Source organism: Leptodactylus fuscus, chromosome 3 (genome assembly GCF_031893055.1).
Source record: "Leptodactylus fuscus isolate aLepFus1 chromosome 3, aLepFus1.hap2, whole genome shotgun sequence".
Taxonomy (NCBI): domain Eukaryota; kingdom Metazoa; phylum Chordata; class Amphibia; order Anura; family Leptodactylidae; genus Leptodactylus; species Leptodactylus fuscus.
The window spans coordinates 146,055,675-146,075,553 of NC_134267.1; the positions used below are offsets into that span (position 1 = coordinate 146,055,675).

A 19,879-nucleotide genomic window follows, 5' to 3' on the forward strand; every position below is an offset into this window, starting at 1 on the left:
AATAACCAACTCCAGAGCTGGTATTGTCTCTGCAAACCTCTACCAGACTCCCTCGGGTAGACAGGGACTACACCATTAGGTGGACAGGTGATGAACAACACAATGGGGAACCTGGGCCAATCCCCTTAGTTTAGGATGTCCAATCCAGTGCAGCAGCCAAAGGCCCAAAACCTCAAATGCCGCCCCCTGAGGACCAATAAAGTCCAAAAGTACTTTGAGTGCGCCCAACCAGTGGGTCATATTCTACCAACCTAAAAAGAGCGGGATGCCTGGTTCAGAACAGGTGATGGACACATACACAGCACATCCTAATGACCACCTACAAAGCATAACATTCTTCTTATAACGAACAGAATACTCCTTATCATCAGGCCAGAGCCCAGGCCTACAAGGACCTCACTCCACAGATTGCCCTTGTGCTGAAATGCCCAGAGACAGAGTTAGATACACATACAAACAAGTACTAGCATCAGGAGACCAACTGGACCATACCCGCAGACACAGAAGCAAGGAATAAATGGAGGAAGGAAGTGCAGAGATCAAACAAAGTCGTGCCACGTATAATTTACAACAAATGCCAAATTGTGACGCTATGCAGAACAGGAAGGTGCTATATACACGCCCCCAAGAAAATCATTAGACCCATGAGAAGGTGCAGTGCCGAGTTCAAATGATATGCAAAAAAGTGAGAAAACCGATTCAAATCCTTCATGTCATCACTGATTATGGGTAACGTGAAGTCACTAGGGAGCAAGTCTGACGAACTAAGAGCAATAGTGGATAACTAAAACACATACAGAAAATGTTGTACAGTGCTGCAGAATATGTTGGCGCTATATAAATAAAATGTATTATCATTATTATTATTGCCTCATCCTAACAATGGAATCCTGACTGACAGAAGATGTCCTAGATAGCAATGTGGACATATTTGGCTTCCAGCTGATTAACGACTTCAAATTTTATGGTGATGGGCCTGTGACTATACTACCTATCAAGAGAGTTCTCTGTATTCCTAGTATTGGTAATGTACATCCTGTTGGCAAATCGCTAAGCTACAATCTTAAGACCCAAATGTGATCGTGATCATCTCAGGTGACTTCAACCAAACCACAACCACAAACCAGCTGTCTAAGTTCTACCCATATGTGTCCTGCCCCATCATTGAACACACAGCACCTACTATACTCTAACATTGAGAAGGCCTATGCAGCCATCTACCACTAGGGAGATCGGACCATAACATGGTCCTGTTCAAGCCCAACTACTGCTCAGTCCTTAAGTCACGTGTCATAGAGATGAGGAAAGTGAAGATGTGGTCCAGACTGTGTGCTGTGATGAAGATATACAGGGTGGGGCAAAAGGTATGAACCAGTTTTAAAGGGATACAAAACAAAAACAACTCAACGTACAGAAACGAGTGATTATGAAGATAATCTTGTTTCCCTTAGTCCTAACAGCGGCACACTGTGGGGGTATTTCTGCCCCTGTGTGCTGGTAGGACAGGCGGATATTTAATTAGCCAATCAAATGCGTGGCAGGCCCTATAAGAGGGCACAAGAACCTCCCCTCTGCGTGTAAATACAAAAGTACCTCCATTACATTTATATACAGTTTTATACATAAGATATGATTCCCAGGGTGGGAAATCTTGTGCCGCTGTTAGGACTAAGGGAAACAAGATTATCTTCATAATCACTCGTTCCCTGTCGTCCTCAACAGCGGCACAATGTGGGGATATAGCAAGCAGGTCCCCAAGATGGGTGGGACAAACCCATGACCGAACTTAAACTGGTCTGGGCAAAGGCAGTGGAATCTGCCACTTGGTCCTTCAGGCGGTAATGCCGAATGAAGGTGGATTCAGATGCCCAAGAGGCAGCTGCATATATTTGGTCCACAGACAAAGCACTTCTTTCTGCCCGTGAAGTGGACACTGCCCTGGTTGAATGGGCATGAAGGAAAGATGGAGCCGACAGCCCTTGGGCGGTATAGGCGACTCTAATAGTCTCGGTAACCCACCGGGATATTGTAGCTTTGGCGGCTTTGGCGCCCTTGTTTTTCCCCGTGTAGCTGACCAACAGGTTTTCAGTCCACCTAAAGGGGCGAGTGCGCTGCAAGTAGATATGCAGGCATCTAACCACATCCAGCTTGTGCCATCTTTCTTCTTCAGCAGAAGAAGGGAACGGAAAAAATACTGGAAGGGAAATCAGTTGGTTCCTGTTTACAGCAGATGGCACCTTGGGACGAAACCCAGGGAGGAACCTAAGCTGTACATGGTCAGAGAAAAAGGTGGTATATGGCTCCTCAGCGGACAAAGCTTGTAGTTCACTAACGCGTTTGGCAGGTGTGACTGCCAATAGCAGCGCCATTTTGCCGGTTAGCGACTTGAGGGAGACCTCTTCCAGAGGTTCAAATGGCTGGCCACATAGGGCGTTCAGGACCGGAATAAGGTCCCATTGGTGGACAGGGGTGTTTACCACCGGTCTCAGCCTAGTTGCCCCTTTAATAAAGGTGCTCACTAAAGGATCCTGAGACAAACGCCTCCCCAGATAGGCGGACAGGGCCGCTACGTGTACCTTGAGTGTGGCCGCAGCAAGACCTCTGTCTAGTCCGTCTTGAAGGAAGTCCAGGATCGCCTCCGTAGGGGGATCGGTGGAGTCCACTTGATGCTGCAGACACCAGGCATTAAAGATGTTACCTATTCGACGGTAGTTCCTGTTAGTCGAATCTGCTCTGGCGCTGGATAGGGTCTTCAAGACGGCTTGTGACAGTCCTCTATTTCTCAATAGGGACTGGTCAACCTCCAGGCTGTCAGGTTGAGTCTCCTCAGATCCTGGCATCTCAGCTCTCCTTGGGTTACCAGGTCTGGGAGTGGGGGAAGCCTCCAATATATGCCCTGACTCATTTGTATGAGCTGAGCAAACCAAGCCCTTTTTGGCCAGAACGGGATTATGGCTATTCCCGAGGCTTGGTCCTGTCTTATTTTTATCAATACCTTTGGTATGATTGGAATTGGAGGGAATATGTAAAACAGCCTGAACCTCCATGGGATGGACAGGGCATCCACCGCCAAGGGATTGTCCTCCTGGTACAGAGAGCAGAAGGTCCCCACCTTGGCGTTGAGTCGGGTAGCCATAAGATCGACCTCCGGGAGACCCCATCTCTGGACGATCTGTTGAAATACGTCTGGATTGAGAGACCATTCTCCTGATACGGTAATACCCTGACTCAGCTGATCCGCTACTATGTTCAGGGAGCCCTTTATGTGAACAGCGGATAACTGGACCAGATTCTTCTCCGCCTAGGCAAATATGAGATTCGTCTCTCTCAGCAAGGTTGGTGACCTGGTGCCCCCTTGTTTGTTTATATAGACTACCACCGTCATATTGTCTGACCGGTTTTTGACAGACTTGCCTTTCAATTCTGGGGCAAAGTGTACTAGGGCCAGGTACACTGCTCTGAGTTCCTTGAGATTGGATGACCCCAGCTCCGGACATCTCCATCGTCCTTGTACAGTTTTGTCTTGACAATGGGCTCCCCATCCCCACTGGGATGCATCTGTTGTCAACAGGGTCCACACTGTCGGGACCGTGGACCTTCCGTCTTTCAGGTGTATCCACCATCTGAGGGAAAGACGGGTAGCGGGAGAAAGGCAGATCTTCTTGTGCAATCCCCGTGGAGACCTGTTCCAGGTTCTCAACACTTCCATCTGCAGGGGACGCAAATGCCATAAAGTCCAAGGCACCGCCCTGGCCGAGGATGACATCAGGCCCAGGACTCTCATGGCGGTCCGGATGGTTACCTGCCGAGTGCGCAATAGGAATCGTGCACTGGCTTGGATTCTTTCCTTCCTTGGACTGGAGAGGAAGATCTGCATCGCTTCTGAATCCACTATAAATCCGAGGAATTTTCTACAGGTGGATGGAACGATTTCGGACTTCTCCCAATTGATAATCCTAACTCCTGTAGGAAGTTGATGGCAAGGTTGAGCTGCTGGAGGAGGGCAGCAGGAGACTGAGCTTTCAGTAGCCAGTCGTCTAGATAAGGGACGATGAAAAGACCCTGAAGTCTGAGGGCCGCGGCGACCGGAGAAATCACCTTGGTGAATACCAGTGGGGCGGATGTGATGCCGAATGGCAGAGCTGTGAATTGATAGTGCTCCCTGTGGCCGGCCATAGCGACGGCAATCCTGAGGAACTTCCTGTGGAAATGAGCAATGGGGACATGTAGATAGGCGTCCTTCAAATCGAGGGTAACCATCACCTCTCCTGGCTGAAGAAACACAGCCACGGAATCCACGGTTTCCATTCGAAATGACCTCTTCCTGATAAACCGATTGAGGTACCTCAGATCTATTATCATCCTCCAGCCCCGGGTGAACTTGGGGACCAGAAAGACGGGGGAGTAGACTCCCAGACCGAGGTCTGAGGCTGGTACCTTCTCCAGGGCGCCCTTGGTAACATATTCGGCAACCAAGGCTTCTAGACTGGCCTGCTGAGAAGGTGGAAGAGTTTGGGTGGAAACGAACCGATCTGGAGGTGGAAGATGAAAGTCGATGTGATACCCGTGTTGTATGATCTTCAACACCCATGGGTCTTGGATATGGGTGAACCATGCTCTGGAAAAGGAGGAAAGACGTCCTCCCAGGAAGGGGGGCCACAGGGAGCTGCCCCACGTCAAAACTCAGGCTTCCTCTTGGTGTCCTCCTTGGAAGCGCCACGACCAGCTCCCCTAGGGCGATATCTAAAACGCCGTTGTTGGGAAGGGCGTCTATAATTAGAGGAAGAACCTCTGCCTCTAGAGGGAGCACGTCTGCCCCTGGATGCTTGAGGTAGGGACCTTCCCCTACCTTCAGCTAATCCCTCCATAATGGCGTCTAAGCTTTGGCCAGACACCCTTCCCGGCTCAAAGGGGAGAGCACAGAGTGCTGCTTTAGACGCAAAATCTGCCCGCCAAGGCTTTAGCCAAAGGGGTCTACGGGCCGCAGTAGACAACGCCATAGATTTGGCGGAGATTTTTAATTGATGGCAGGAGGATTCCGCCAAATAATCTGCAGCCCTATGAACTCTTTTCATAGCGGCCAGAATCTCATCTCTGTCTACGCCCAAGTCTATATCCCGCTCCAAGGCGGCTAAGCGGTTGTGCAAAAAGTCACCAACCATAGAGGAGGCTATGGCCACAGAGGCTTGCGCGGAGGAAGCTGAGTAGACCTTCTTCAGAACGGAGTCCGCCCTACGATCCAGAGGGTCCTGAAGATTTGAACCATCTTCCAAGGGCACCAGGGTTCTGCGGGACAGCTTTGCTACGGCCAAATCCACCTTCGGGGGAGGCCCCCAGGAATCCCACTGGGTAGTGTTAATAGGAAACAAACTCTTGAAGATCCTGGAAAGCGAATGTCCTTTCTCTGGCTGTTTCCACTGCTGCGCCATAAGGTCGGTCAGCGTGGCGTCCGCATGGAAGGCAATATGTCCCCCAGAGGCAGACGTGGAGGCTTCCCCGTCAACATCTCGGCCCACTGTAGACCGGATGGACTTCAGCAGCCTGCCCGTTTGTTCATAATGGAACGCAGTTCTGCTGGAATAACTGAGTCGTCCTCGGAGAAATCATCCTCTGCCACCCGCAGGTGTTACAAGGGGGGGGGGGGAGAGACGAGGAACGGAGCTCAGAGCATGGTCTCCTGGTGAGCTGAGACAAGGTGCAATGGATCCCTTGAGGGAATCATCCTGCAAAACAAAAAGGAGAGTACAAGCAAGGGAAAAACTATTTACCCAAGTGATGCCCAAACTCACCATCTCCTTGACCCATGCCATCATATCTCTGGGAGAGGGCTCCACAGGTGGAGGACCTCTGCACCCGCGACAACGGGCCCACTCATAGCCTGAAAATAGGCAAGTTATAGGACCAGTAGTACCCCGCAGGGCACAACCTTTCAAGCCGCTACCTACCATCAGGGAGCGGTGTGTCGCAATCGAAGCAGGAAAGATGTTTCCTCTTGGAAGAGGTTTTCCTCCTACCATCCCCAGGAGGGGTAGTAGAGGATGACATATCCTACAGAGAGAGATAATAGACCATGCAACACTGTCACCATGACATCATACCAGCTTTTAAAAAAAGGGTAAATCTTACCAGGTCCTGTAGACCGGACAGAGAGGTGACTTGGCGCCCAACGTGCGACTCGAACCCACGACCTTGAGATTAAGAGTCTCATGCTCTACCGACTGAGCTAGCCGGGCTGGCGCTGTGAACAGGATCTGAACCTGTGCGGGGAGACCCCATTGGATTTCGAGTCCAAAACCTTAACCACTCGGCCATCACAGCCGGTTCCCAATAAAGTTTGCAAACTGGAAAAGAGTTCAAGATCAATGAACACCACAATCGCACGCCTTCAGCAGATACTGCAGGAAGGTCTCTGACACCAGGCCAGCCAGCCTCTTAATTCTGGCCGGCTGGAAGTGGGCGGAGCCACAATCAAAGCAGGTGAGGCAACCTGCCCAGACAACTAACCCTGTAATCAGGGGTCTGCAAAGATATACATTCCCCCCCACCAAGAGGCCCTTAACACGGGCACTTACCCCCACATCTCCCCGTCTTTTCCGGCCTTTAATAAGGCCTGAATCTTCCCTGAGTGAGCGGCCGCCAGCGCCAGGCCGTTGCCATGGCGCTATGATACTTCCGGCGAAACCGGAAGTGCGCGCTTACAGTGTGGTTCCACCCGCCGGCAGTCCACGCGGCCACCAGAGGCGGCATGCGGAGTCCCCGGACTCTCACCAAAATGTCAGGTAAGTCACAAGGAGCAGGGGAAGCGGAGGAGAGGGGGGGCAGGGGGGATAGAGGGGGGTAGCCACACATGGCTAACAAGCACCTTCTCCCCGCAGGGCACAGAAGGTGACAAGAAGAAAACAACCGCTCAGGAGGTGAGTGATCCTGCTGAGCTTCTCAAAGAGGACACAAGTCCTCCCACCTGTCCTCTGTCCACACAGGACAGAAAAAAACACGCAGAGGGGAGGTTCTTGTGCCCTCTTATAGGGCCTGCCACGCATTTGATTGGCTAATTAAATATCCGCCTGTCCTACCAGCACACAGGGGCAGAAATACCCCCACATTGTGCCGCTGTTGAGGACGACAGGGAATGATGTTTATATTGCTTAATTCAGTTCAGAATCTAGTTTTTTTACATTAAGTTTTAAAGATGATATCAGGAAGATGGCGGCTGTCAGCAGCGATACACTCTTGAAGGCGAATTCTGAAGTTTTCAACAGCTCTTCTGCACATTTGGATGGGTATTGCCGTAACTTCCTCCCTGATTCTGTCCTTAAGATCTTCCAGGGTATGTGGACGATTTTTAAAAAGCTTTTCCTTTAGGTATCCCCAAAGGAAAAAGTCACAAATGCTCAAATCTGGTAAGCATGCAGGCCACTCCACGTCACCCCTCACAGAGACGAGGCGCTGGGTGAACATTTGCCTCAATCTCGCCATTGAAATCCTAACAGTGTGGGATGTAGCCCTGTCCTGTTGGGAGACACTTCAATAGCATTTCTTACCAGGATGACATTTTGAGGTGTTCTTACTGTTCTTGGTCTTCCAATTGCCGAAGGAGTTGCTGTTGAACCAGTTTTTTCCAATGTCCTAGCCCAACGTCTAATTGCATTACCCCCAGGGACGTTACCCCCAACAGAGATATTGAAGTGTAGTCGGAAGGCTCTCTGCGTGGTGATAACAGAACGGCCATTTTGAAAAAACATCCTCACAGCAATCCCACGATGCTCTCCCGTCCAAGGCATGGATGCTACTGACAACTAGACCCTCCCACTCCCACAACGAGGCCCCACCATTCTTCCCACCACCACCACAGGCTGAGCGCTAGCCGGTCAAAACCGGTTCATACCTTTTGCCCCACCCTGTATAAGCATATCTCAGGGATGCGAACTTCGACATGCTCTGTGGCCTAACAGAGGGCATCAATAAAAATGTTGAGGTGTTTTATGACTACAAAAACTTCTGTATTAACAATATAGTGCTGAACAACAAAAATAAAAAAGCAAAACTTCCACTGGAAATAATGTCTTTTGAGTTACAAATGCAGACAGGAGGACATCAATTGAACAGAGGGGGCATTTCACGGGATAACAGTAAACAGTTACATAGCATGTTGTATCTACGTACATACCGTAAGTCACACCTTTTATCATTGATTGTAGACTTTAAAGAGGACCTTTCACCATCTTCACCAATTCTAGTGCTTTGCATCTGTTAATAGGTACTCCGGATATTCCAGTTGCAATTTTTTTTCTTTAGCTATTGCTATAGCTATGTACTTTTTATGCTCTGTAATGTCAGAAGGACGGGAGACTAAATAGTTTAACTGGCACCAAAACTGACAGCAGTGACTGCTTAAAAATGGTGGGGGTTATAGAGAAAATTTCAACTGTGCCAGTATAAGTGGAGAAGAGCCTATGGGTTGATGTAAGAGCTAGATTTGTTGGAGGTGGTGAAAGGTCCTCCTAGAAATGAAATGTTGATTTTACTTTGACTCCTTTGGTTAGTAAAAACTCATATGCTGCATCTGATCATCATGTAACTCTCTCGTTTTACTTTCTGCTACTCTACAAATCAAAGACAGCATCTTCTGTTACCTTGGCTTTGCTGGATGATGAGAAATACTCTTCTACAAACAAAGCTCCCAGTGCCATCCCAAAATGTTTATTGGCCTGTGTCAGGCAGACTTTTCCCAGCTCAAGCTGCTTTTCCGAGCCTTCCATCTCTTTGGACAGTTCATGTAGTGCGTCCCGGAAGGGAGTAGACAGATGCTCGCTCAAGACCACTACAAGCCGCCATAACATGTAATTGTGTAGGATCCTGAAAGAAACACATTGTTTAAACCAATCCGATTATATATGTACAAAATTATATATAAGATAATCCTTTAATAGTCCCACAATAGGGAAATTCAGTGTGTTACAGCAGCATGGAAATACAGTAATATATACACATAGAATACATACAAGCTCATACCAGACAGAAAAATATACTAGTAGTCATAGCAACTAAAAAAAAAGACAACTTCAGGATCATTTAGTTCTCTGTGCGGAGTGATCTCCGCTTAGCATGTTGTTGATTATAGAGCCTGACCACGGTTGGGAGGAAGGATCTTCGATAACGCTCCTTCTCACACTTTTGGTGAAGCAGTCGATCACTGACAGTACTGCCCTTTGCTGTCACGGTTTCATACATGGGATGGGAGTTATTCTCCAGCATGGAACTCACAATGGACAGTATCCTTCTGTCACCCTCCACCTGTACTGGGTCCAGGCCGGCTCCCAGGACAGAGCTGGCCCTTCTAACCAGCCTGTCAAGTCTATTTCTATCCCTGACTGGTATTCTACTCCCCCAAAAGGCCACACCAAAGAAGATGGCTGAAGCAACCACAGAGTTGAAAAAGGCCCTAAGACGTGCCCCCTGGATTGCAAAGGCAATCAGACTTTGGAATCACACCTTTAACAAAATCCTAATACTATGTCATGTAGTAGTTAAACATCACATAATCATGTGAAACACATAGGGACAAGGTCTGTATCCTTTATACTACAAGGTTAGACATAGGTTGAATTTTGACACAATTGGCCGGACGATGAGACAATCATCATGGGACTACGATTAGGAACTTTGCTCATTGAAATTAAGAGTGATTTTGCAAAGCCTCTTGGAGCTAGCAATTTGGCAGATTTAATCCATAAATTGTTCAGAACATCTTTAATCCTAGTAATTGAAATGATGCATGAGTAATTTCCAGATTCTTAATGAACTCATTCTCCAAGACTCCACTGAGTGCTTTGTTCATCATCTTGCAAACAGAATTGTGTACGGGTAGAAATAATATAAAAGGTCACAGTATACAATGGTAGAATTTTCATATGAAAACCCCCAGCCAGCGTACTTGTATTATTTCATGCATTATTTCATTTATTAACAGAAGACATTGTACCTTTCTTTACAAAGAGCTGTTATCAAAAGCTTCCCTATACATTATTCCATGGCTGCACATCATACATAAACTATTGTTTTATCTCTAGATCTGCAGGAATATGCATTAGAGCTATACATAAAATAATGTCATTGTTTTATGCTGCATTCCAAATCCATTGCTTGCATTGAGTACAAGCACATTGTGAAGCTCCTCTGTTCAGACAATTACTATAGCACACAACATTGACATTCAGACCACAACAACCCCTCACTAGATCAATGACCATTAGCTTAATGTTCCAACCATAGAGTCCAGTCTGGAAGAGGCTGTGGCATGTCAGCTATGAGTCAGCCCAAGGCTGTGTATGACATTAAAAGGAAGGAAGAAGATACTGGGAGGAATAATGATTGAGATGAGGCTGGTAAGAGAAAGCAAAAGATGTTGCTTGCCAGAGGAAGGTGGATGTAGAGTGAATTGATGGGAAGAAAAAAGAGAAATACAAACAACCTAGTTCAGCAAGAGCAACAAATAAGAGTTCAGCTTTCCAAAGTGCAGAAACAAAACCACCTCTACTTACCAGACATACTATCATACACAAGGCCCTATATGTCACTCTTGGAAAAAAGTTGAAACAAAATTTTGTCTTTACTTGGGCCCTTTTTTCAACTCCAAACAATCTTTGTTGTGATGCAAGCTATTAAAAGACCTTGTCATGAGCAGTCTGGGATTTCGCTTCCTTTGGACAGAAAGGGAACCCAAAGGTAAAGTTTGTTGGATCACCAGATGCCCAGATCACTTATATGAATCATTGAATGACCTTGAAGTCTCAGTACAATATTCATGTACTGTACGTCATGCACATTAGAGGTTCACAAACTTTCAGAAGGCAGGACCCACTTTTGTACAAGAGTTTTGCCAGGGATTCTCCCAGGAGCTCCTTGGAGCGCTGGCGTTCCCATCCCACGGCCACGCTTTGGGAGATCTTTGCGCATGTCTGTATTTGGAAGATACATCCCAAGTACTGGCAAAACACACTGAGTCTGTGCATGAGTCCTGTTCAGCCATGCTTAGTGAGGGCATTGAACATGTGCGTTCCTACTATAAACAGCCATCTTTAATAATGGAAACCCACACTGAGCATGCTCAGGAATCCGCTTTAACCATATTGCATAAAGGCAGCACCGCAGGGTTTCCCTAATTTAACTTTTTAATTATGTTGTCTCATTCATCGATACAACCTTACAAATATCATCATGACACACATAGATCCTCATAGATGTGACTGCTTCCATTACAAGGTTCTTTTTCTTCCCGGATCATACAGATAATGGTGTTTCAATATAAAAGAGTCCTGATACATGTTTGTACTGTTATAACATCTGACACATGCTTCATCATACTTAGTTACAATGTATCGCTTTTCTTTTTTTGCATATATATGTTCGTTTTCTCAAATGAAAGAATCCTTTGATATACATAGTGCATGTGAAAGTTCCTACACAGGTGGTGCATAATTTGCAGTTAGGTAGGACTTCCATCCTGAGTGCATATGGCAGGGGTCTTTTTCTGTTCAACTTGTTTTTATATATAAGCATGATATGTATGTTCCGTTCTTATGCCTTGACTAAGGGGCTTTTAACGCTCCGAAACGCGTAGACAATGCGATAGTACCATCCTGCACTCTGGACTTACTGCTTATTTTTACTTGGAGTATGTCTCCCCTGAAATAAAAGCTACATTTTATTTTTAAACCATATCGGATGCTTGGGCGCTGGATTTGTTTATATTTTTTCTACTCACTGTTCATCCCAAGCTGGAAGGGATTATCCATGCACCCTATGACTTGGATCACACATCAGGTATTTCCACTACAAGATTTTTTCACAAAAACACAGGACCTCAGAATTGTAAGTTTTATTTTTTATTTCCTTTATACCAGTACTCTATATCTGATGGTATTGTGGCTGTTCGCATTTTTTCACTTTTTCATTATAGTCACCATGCCTCATTGCTCCTGGGCTTCCAGTGGCATTCTGTGGCCAACCCACATCCTCTTCTTGCCTTTTACAACGTCATGTGCCCGAGGGTTTAACTGGTCATGGGGCGCCCAGAGCATGTGACGTCAGCCAGAGGCTGTAAAAGGATCTGACCGGACATCCAGGAGAGGTGACTACAACTGTTTGTTAGTTTTACTTACCTGCCCTGGGTCCACCTCTGAAGGCAGTGTAGTGTTCTGCTATCGATATGGCTGTGGATTTTTATCACCAGCCGTTTTGGGACTGAAGAGCAGCGCTGCACAGCCTAATTAGCCTTGATGACTCACGGCCTCCCAGTAGTATTCACACAACCCGCAAGGGGTCGTGACCCACAGTTTGGGAACCACTGAATTAGACTAAGGTCGACAGAACCCATGCATTTTGGTGGGACCAGCTGACCATCCAATATGTACAGCTAACGTATGCTGCTAGCAAAGATGTCTGTAAGTACCCAACACTCTTCTACTGATTGAGAACGCATGCCTACTCCAAGAAAACATGTGAATGGGGAGATTGAGAGGAATAACTATTGGACTTAGCCACTGAATGTGTGTAAAGGTGTGTCAATAGTAGTTGTGATGCCAGCGTATCTAATACCAGGCATGAAGCAGATGTTATTGCAAGCGATGGTACGAAGAACCCAGGAAATGATTGCTGTAAACACAGTTAAATGTCACCAAAAGGCACATCAGAATGAACGTTGCAGGAAACTATATATATATATTGATCTGGCACCAAGAGGTAGATATATTTGTTGTGAACTTCCTTCTCCTATCAGCCAGCTACTGAGCTATATTACAACTCTGGTGAAAATCAGAATTACAATTCTTTAAAATGGCAATGTAAAATAATGATTTAATTGCCCAGTTACTATTAATATTATCTGCCTTATCACATTTCCTTAATCTCTGCTCACTACATTAGAAATCAGTGGCATAACTACCACCATAGCAGCGGAGGCAGCTGCCACAGGGCCCGGGACATTAGGTGCTCGGTGACAGCTGCTACTGCTGCTATCATTATCCTCGGGGGTCTTTTCGGACCCCCGAGTATAGTGATTGGTGGACCGGGAGAGGTAAGAAACATAAAAAACATGTTACCTCTCCACGATCCTGCCAGGCCTCCTTCCTGACATTCTTTCTGACTTCTCTGATGTCACATGAACCCGGCCTGCGTCCGGGTCATGTGACGTCCGACGTCATTGAACAAGGACAGTAGCGGAGAAGACAGCGGAGAAGACCGCGTAGCAGCCGGGGGACAGGTAAGTAACAGTAGTTTGTTATGTTTTTATTCCCCCGTCTCTCCGATTATTATACTCTGGGGTCTGAAAAGACCCCAGAGTATAATAATTGTTTATGGGTGTCCACAGTGGGACATAATACTGTGTGCAGGGGCAACTATGGGACATAATGCTGTGTGCAGGGGCCACTATGGGGGATAATACTGTTTGCAGGGGCCACTAAGGGACATAATACTGTGTGCAGGGGCCACTATGGGGCATAATACTGTGTGCAGGGGCCACTAAGGGACATAATACTGTGTTAAGGGGCCACTATGGGGCATAATAGAACGCGCAGAAATGCGTAGGGGGGGTCGGTCGAGGTCTTCGGCATCAGTGTCAGTCGGGGGTTGGGCAATGTCAAAAGTTCGCCATGGGGCCCCGCCATTCCTAGTTACGCCACTGTTACAAATGTTCTATGTTGAACCAGAGGACCTACAGCCATAATCCTCATTATAACCTGTAGGACTTCTGCACCGACCCCATCATTCTTTGGCGAACAGAATTAGACACATTAGTAATATTCTAATCTATGTAGAGGGGAAAGACTAAACAAGCGACTTCTTACTCCTTTGTAATCTTAATTGCCTTCACAATTTCAGGAAATTCCTTTATTATATTGGAGCTTAGTATTAAATAAGTTTAAAAGTTTTATTTCTTTATACAGCATGATATAACTTATTTTGATATTACATTTGAGGTCGTCCCTCAATAAAGCCAAAAACCATGTTTACATCTAATAAGAGAAAAACAGCTGTCTGTGGATAGGAATTATGTCCTTCTCTCGTTGCCTGCCGCTGCCTGCATCTTTGCTCCTATGCTTGGGTATAAATCAGTCTGCATCTCCACACACATAGGTAATGCCAGGAGGCACAAATATGTTGCTATCCTTTTTAGCTCCAGATTTAATCTTGAATTGTTTAGTTGTTTTTGTCAAACCTGGCACTGAGAATTTTTATTACCAAGCCATGTAAAATGCTGCAAGCCAAATAGCACCAGATAGAAATATAATAGTAATTAAAAAAAAGGCAAATACTATATTAAGTAGTACATAATTTTAAGTGTAGAGCCCAGGGTGTATTTGGTCATAGCTATTAATTTATGTAGCCAGTAAATCCAAAATATCACTATATCTCTACAGGGATCTAGCTTATATATATTTACGTGTATAGTACATGGCAGGCATCATAATATACATAGGCTTTATATTGCAATGACATACAGAACAGTTTTTTTTAAGGGAAGTAGTAAAGGTATGAAATGATACATGAAACCAAATGAATAAACAAACAGAAATGAGATAAAATGAGTGAAGAGCTTACAACGTAAAAGGATGAAAGACAACATAGCTATATAATGTCCCCTACTGTATATGCATAACAAATATACAGTTCGATAAGCTAGTTACCCAAAGGGTATCTGTCTAAATAAAATAAGGAAACAAAATTCTGTAGGGATCCAAAACAAATTTGAGTGCAGGGGACACCTTTATAGATCACAAAGCAGTAACATTATGACAATCTACTATTACTAGACTACTGGATTTCCCAAACATCCAAAACAGCTGTCTGCAGATGTCCCAAATGGCTCAACGTCTATCCTTATTCATGTTCTAAGACTTCTTAAAGGACTAAACATTGACTTAAAAGGAGTTACTTCCAGTAGTTCTTTCTCTGAGAGAGAGAGATATTTCTATACTTTCTTCTCATAGAGCTTTAGCATTGCTCCATGCTAACTAACACTACCGACTCAGTGACTTACCAGATTAATACATAACCAGGTGCTGGTGTAAAGTGCTGAACAAAAACTGCTGTCATTCACTCGAGCCATTGTTCAGAATGGAGCTCACAATCTAATTTAATCAAATCCGGATTTCCTCAAACTTTATGGTAACGAATTACATTTTTCCCTAAAATGGCTTCTGCACATGTTAGGACATGAGGCAAGGAACTCTGGCAATGCGGGATCACCCACAATACCATGCATGCAGCCAATGAGTAGCCAGCCGGCCCTGTTATGTCACAGCCCTATAAATATTCTCCACCATCTTGGATTTAGGCATTTTCCAGTGTACTTAGTGCAGGGAGAGATGTCAGGAGGCGCTAGGGAAAGTGGTAGAAAAGACCTGAAAACTGATATTTTACTCAAACTTCAGGGAAAGAGCATTAGAAGTGTAGGGAAAGGATAGGGAGGAATTTATACATTTGAAGCAGTGGTTCTAAGAGCGACGCTTGTTATGTGCGTGTCATACTGACTCATTGTATTGTTTAACTATCACAGTAGATTTCCCGTGTGTTACTGCAAGGCACAGTGTCCTACACCACTATACAGGCTCTCTGCAGCCAGGAAATAGCTGTTTTTAAAGACAATTCACCGCAAATTAATTTGGATCTAATGGTTTAGGAAAATTTGTCAAACTAGTCGAATTGAATTTGTGAAAAATTTGCTCACCTCTGGTAATAAGTATCTAACTTATTACTAGGGGTGAGTCAGTCACTAACATGCCCTAAACTCTGAGGACACCCCAAAAGTCTTTCTACCACATAAAATAGAGTACTATTCTAAATGGCACAAGGTAGATAGGGGCCCAATTACAAATTCTGAACTGGGGCCCAAGAGCTACAAGCAGCCTATACCTCTTCCTGGACCTTTTTGGTCATTGTGACTTGAGGATTATTATAGAGTGATGAAGGACAGGTAAGTTTTTAGGCTATTGTAAAATCAACTGATGTCCTTGTACCTCATGTAGATATACTGAATGAATACCTCGCTATAGAAGTTTATGATCATCTGATTTGGTTCTGCCCAGTCACCTAGCTCCCAACATTTGGGTATATGAAAATCCATTACCTACCTCTGAATAATAAGAGTCAACAATGTAACATTTTATGTAATCATTTTTAGTATTTAGTTCATTTTATTCATTACTTGCTTTCTATAATGTGGTAATAGTACTGTATTATTATAGATCGTCCCCTTGCCCTGCTGCCCCCTCTCCTTTTCCCTTTCCTTTCATACCTTGTTTGTCACCCACCTTTTTCTTTTTCCTTGATTTTCTTATTAATAACTAATAATAATAATAATAATAAATATAAAGTTTAAAATAAGTTAATTTACTTCATATTATCATTTTATTAAGCACTATAGCTTTAAAGGGATCCTATCATTGGATACCCTTTTTTTCTGGATAACACATCGGAATAGCCTTAAGAAAGGTTATTCTTCTCCTACCTTTAGATGTCTTCTCAGTGCCACTGTTCGGTAGAAAACTGGGTTTTCTTCAGTATGCAAATGAGTTCTTTCGCAGAACTGGGGGTGGGCCCCAGCACTCAAACAGCACTGGGGGTGTCCCCAATGCTGTGAGAGAACTCTCCAACGATGCCTACATCTTCTTCAGGAACCCGCCTCTCTGCGCATCTTCTTCCTTCCTGGGTTTTCAATTTTCTAGGCCTTGGGCAGAGCAAGAAAATGGCCGCTTACATTGTAAGCTGTGTAAGCGAAAGAAATATTAAATTTCTGTCACTTGTGTTACACACAGACAAATACAGTGCGGACATGAGTCAGAGATAACTGTACATAAATTGCAATGAATGGCATGCATTCTTACCTTGTTGGTGTGGTACGTATCATGTGAGACACCTTCTGCATATAATCTGTGGCCAACACAACAACTTCTTCATCTTCAGAGAAGTTTTCATGGAATATCCTGTCCAAGAGGCGTTTCCATTTAATCTAAAGTGTTCAGTAAAGTAAGTCAATGTAGTAGAAAGTATCATGAGTTAATATGAAGAGGGCGCACCCTCAATTGTAACATTCATTACAATTACCTGACCTGAACAGCAGTTATATACGGCACCTCTGTACAAAGCTATTTAGCTCTATTCACATCACAACAGTGGTCTCCATATGGTATAAGTACAAGCTTCTGGTGTATACCTCCAGCAGTATGTGACAAGCCACACTATATAGGCATACAGTGGAATATGTGAACCATAGAGTGTTAAAAAACATATACTCTGTTGTATATATTTTTTACAACATCTTGATATATGGATAAGAGTAGTCTACTATGTTATTCCTTACTGTACGTTTTGGGCTAATATTTTGCATCCCTGATCTGAACAGGGCCTTATTTTTGTCATTCCTTGATAGGGCCTTAGCATTGGCTCTATGGGATCTACTACAGTACTTTTAAGAATAGAATTCGTAATCACGCCATAAGACTAAGAGGCAGCTGTAAAACATGTTCCTTCTAAAACAGTGAATTCTTGGTATTTTAAAATATCAATTTTTCACAAGGTTTTGTGAGGTTAACTGTAAACACAGAAAAGTAGAGAAAAAGCCAAGTTATTTATATGTAATGGAGCAGAATAAATCTCAGCTACACAACCTACTGAGTAGTTTACACAGAATGTTTTCAGAATGGCGAGAACTGAGGCTCTTGAAGGCCGTAGTCTTCTATTTTTCAATGTTAACTTGTATTTCCAGGTTAGATTGTCTTACAGTATATGAAATACTGTATATCAAGCTGCATTCACACTACCATCAGGGAATTACGCTTGTCTTTTTTTGGGAAACTAATGAAACAATGGAAACTCTAGATAATTGTATTAATAAAATATTGTAGATACATTGAGTCTCGTTCCTCAAACACAAGCTTCCAAGGTGCTAGACATTATAAAATGTTATATCTTCTGACATGTCCTTTTAAGAAAATATTTGTATTACCCATGAAATAACAATTCTACAACATCTTTTATTATTACTGCATTATGTTGTTCCTCTGTTACTCCTCCTAGAGCTGTATGAACAAAAATGACAAATGGGTGGGGCAAATGAGTCTGTCACTGTTGGCTCTGATTAGGCAGATGTGTTGGGAACGCCCAGTTGTCAACAAAGAAAGAGAAAATGCTCCAGAATTTCTATTTTATAGGCAATACAATTATTACCTAAAATAAGTCAAGAGAGCTGATAGGTTCTTCTTTATACCTCTGGAAATAAAAAAATATCTGCATATTACTTTGCTGTACAAGATACTTGATAAAGCAGTGCCCCCTTTTCAGTGCACTGCAACTATTAGCTGAATATACATAAATCTGTTTTCCAAGATGTAAATAGGAAAACAGTGCCTCTGTTTGCTGCCCTCTAGGGACAACCCCCTTAAACATCACACAACACTCTTTTCCTATTTACATATTGGAAAAGAGATTTGCATATTTTTTCCATAATCCCCCAGTGGAGTGAAAAAAGGCTTTGTAAGATCCCATACCCCTTCTTAGGTGCATACTCCCTAAGGAGTGTAATTATTCCCTAATCCTGAATATACATCACATAGACTTCCTGCTCTACCCACCCCACTTATCAACTCTACACATACGGAGAGCTCTTGGTCTGTTTCAGCAATTTCTCCCTACAAAAGGGCACAGTCTACAAAGTGGCAAGCAGGGCACAAATGCACCAAAAGTCGCACATTGCCAAATTTGCAACTTTTATCATACAGTATAAACCGTACGATTAGAGATGAGCGAGTACTGTTCAGATCAGCCAATCCGAACAGCACGCACGCATTGAAATGAATGGAAGCACCTGGTACTTCTGCTTTGACGCCGGCCGGCCGCTTAACCCCCCGTGTGCCGGCTACGTCCATTCATTTCAATGCGTGCGTGCTGTTCGGATCGGCTGATTCGAACAGTACTCGCTCATCTCTACGTACAATGCATTCCCCCCATGATCTTTTAGATTCCTATAATGCAGAAAAAAAGTCAAAGGACTCATACTTACATATGGTGCTATTTTTTGTAGCTGAAATATAGTGACCTTGTTGTACATTGTGCTAATGTCACGTCGCATGTCATCAAATTCTGAAATTGTAATCTGAAGGTTGGAAAAATAGTAAATGTCAATGGAGTGCACAGTGTTATCTAGTAATTGTTAAGAGCAACTAGTATCTTTTATGGCATACAAGCATCAGTCAGTAGAAGCAATGGGAAACAATCTAAGCTACTTACAGCGAGGGAAGATTATATCTTGAAGTCATAATGATTTTGGCATTAACACTTACATTGGCAAGATCCTGTTCTAATAGTAGAATTTCCTGGGCCTTTTTTTGCACATTCTCAACACCCAGAAGGCTTAAGATCTTCTGCATGAACTCCTTGTAAGCTACCAAAATCTGTAGAGAGTAAAACAAAACTTTTCTTAAATCTGCATTACAATTATGTAGTACGAAGTGTAGTTAGTATTACGATGTACAACATCCTCATATTATGACAGACAGTAGAATTGGTCTCCAAATTTGCTTCTTAAAAAAGCTGTTACGATGGCTTCCAGGCTTATTATACTGACGGATACACCAGTGAGATATCAGCAATGAAAGCAGTGGAAGGCTTTGTTTAATCACGAACCATTGTATAACTGGGAATGAGAATTTGGGAAAACTTTGGACAGTGTTTCATGTGATATTATCTTTGTAAGACTTGCAAGGGTATTTACAGATAGAGGTCCCAGAGTGCCTTTGCTTTTGGGGCAATTATTTAGCTTCACTAAAGGATTTGACATGTAATGTTGATTCCATTTGTTTGGGTTTTTTTTGTAAATCTA

At 44.0% G+C, this 19,879-nt stretch overlaps 1 protein-coding gene and 1 non-coding gene across 3 annotated transcripts in view; both read right to left on the reverse strand.

Annotated features, from left to right (window-relative positions):
- ECEL1 (endothelin converting enzyme like 1) overlaps positions 1-19,879 on the reverse strand; it is a 109,808-nt gene that overhangs the window by 54,339 nt on the left and 35,590 nt on the right. For both annotated transcript variants that reach the window (XM_075268485.1, XM_075268484.1), the window contains exons 3-6: positions 19,341-19,451; positions 19,061-19,153; positions 16,887-17,011; positions 8,634-8,856 (exon numbers count right to left, since the gene is read on the reverse strand). In XM_075268485.1, coding sequence (XP_075124586.1) covers positions 8,634-8,856; positions 16,887-17,011; positions 19,061-19,153; positions 19,341-19,451 — 552 coding nt within the window. The remainder of the gene's footprint in view (positions 1-8,633; positions 8,857-16,886; positions 17,012-19,060; positions 19,154-19,340; positions 19,452-19,879) is intronic.
- Positions 6,237-6,318, reverse strand: TRNAS-CGA (transfer RNA serine (anticodon CGA)). Its single transcript has one exon. It is a non-coding gene; the product is annotated as a tRNA-Ser (tRNA).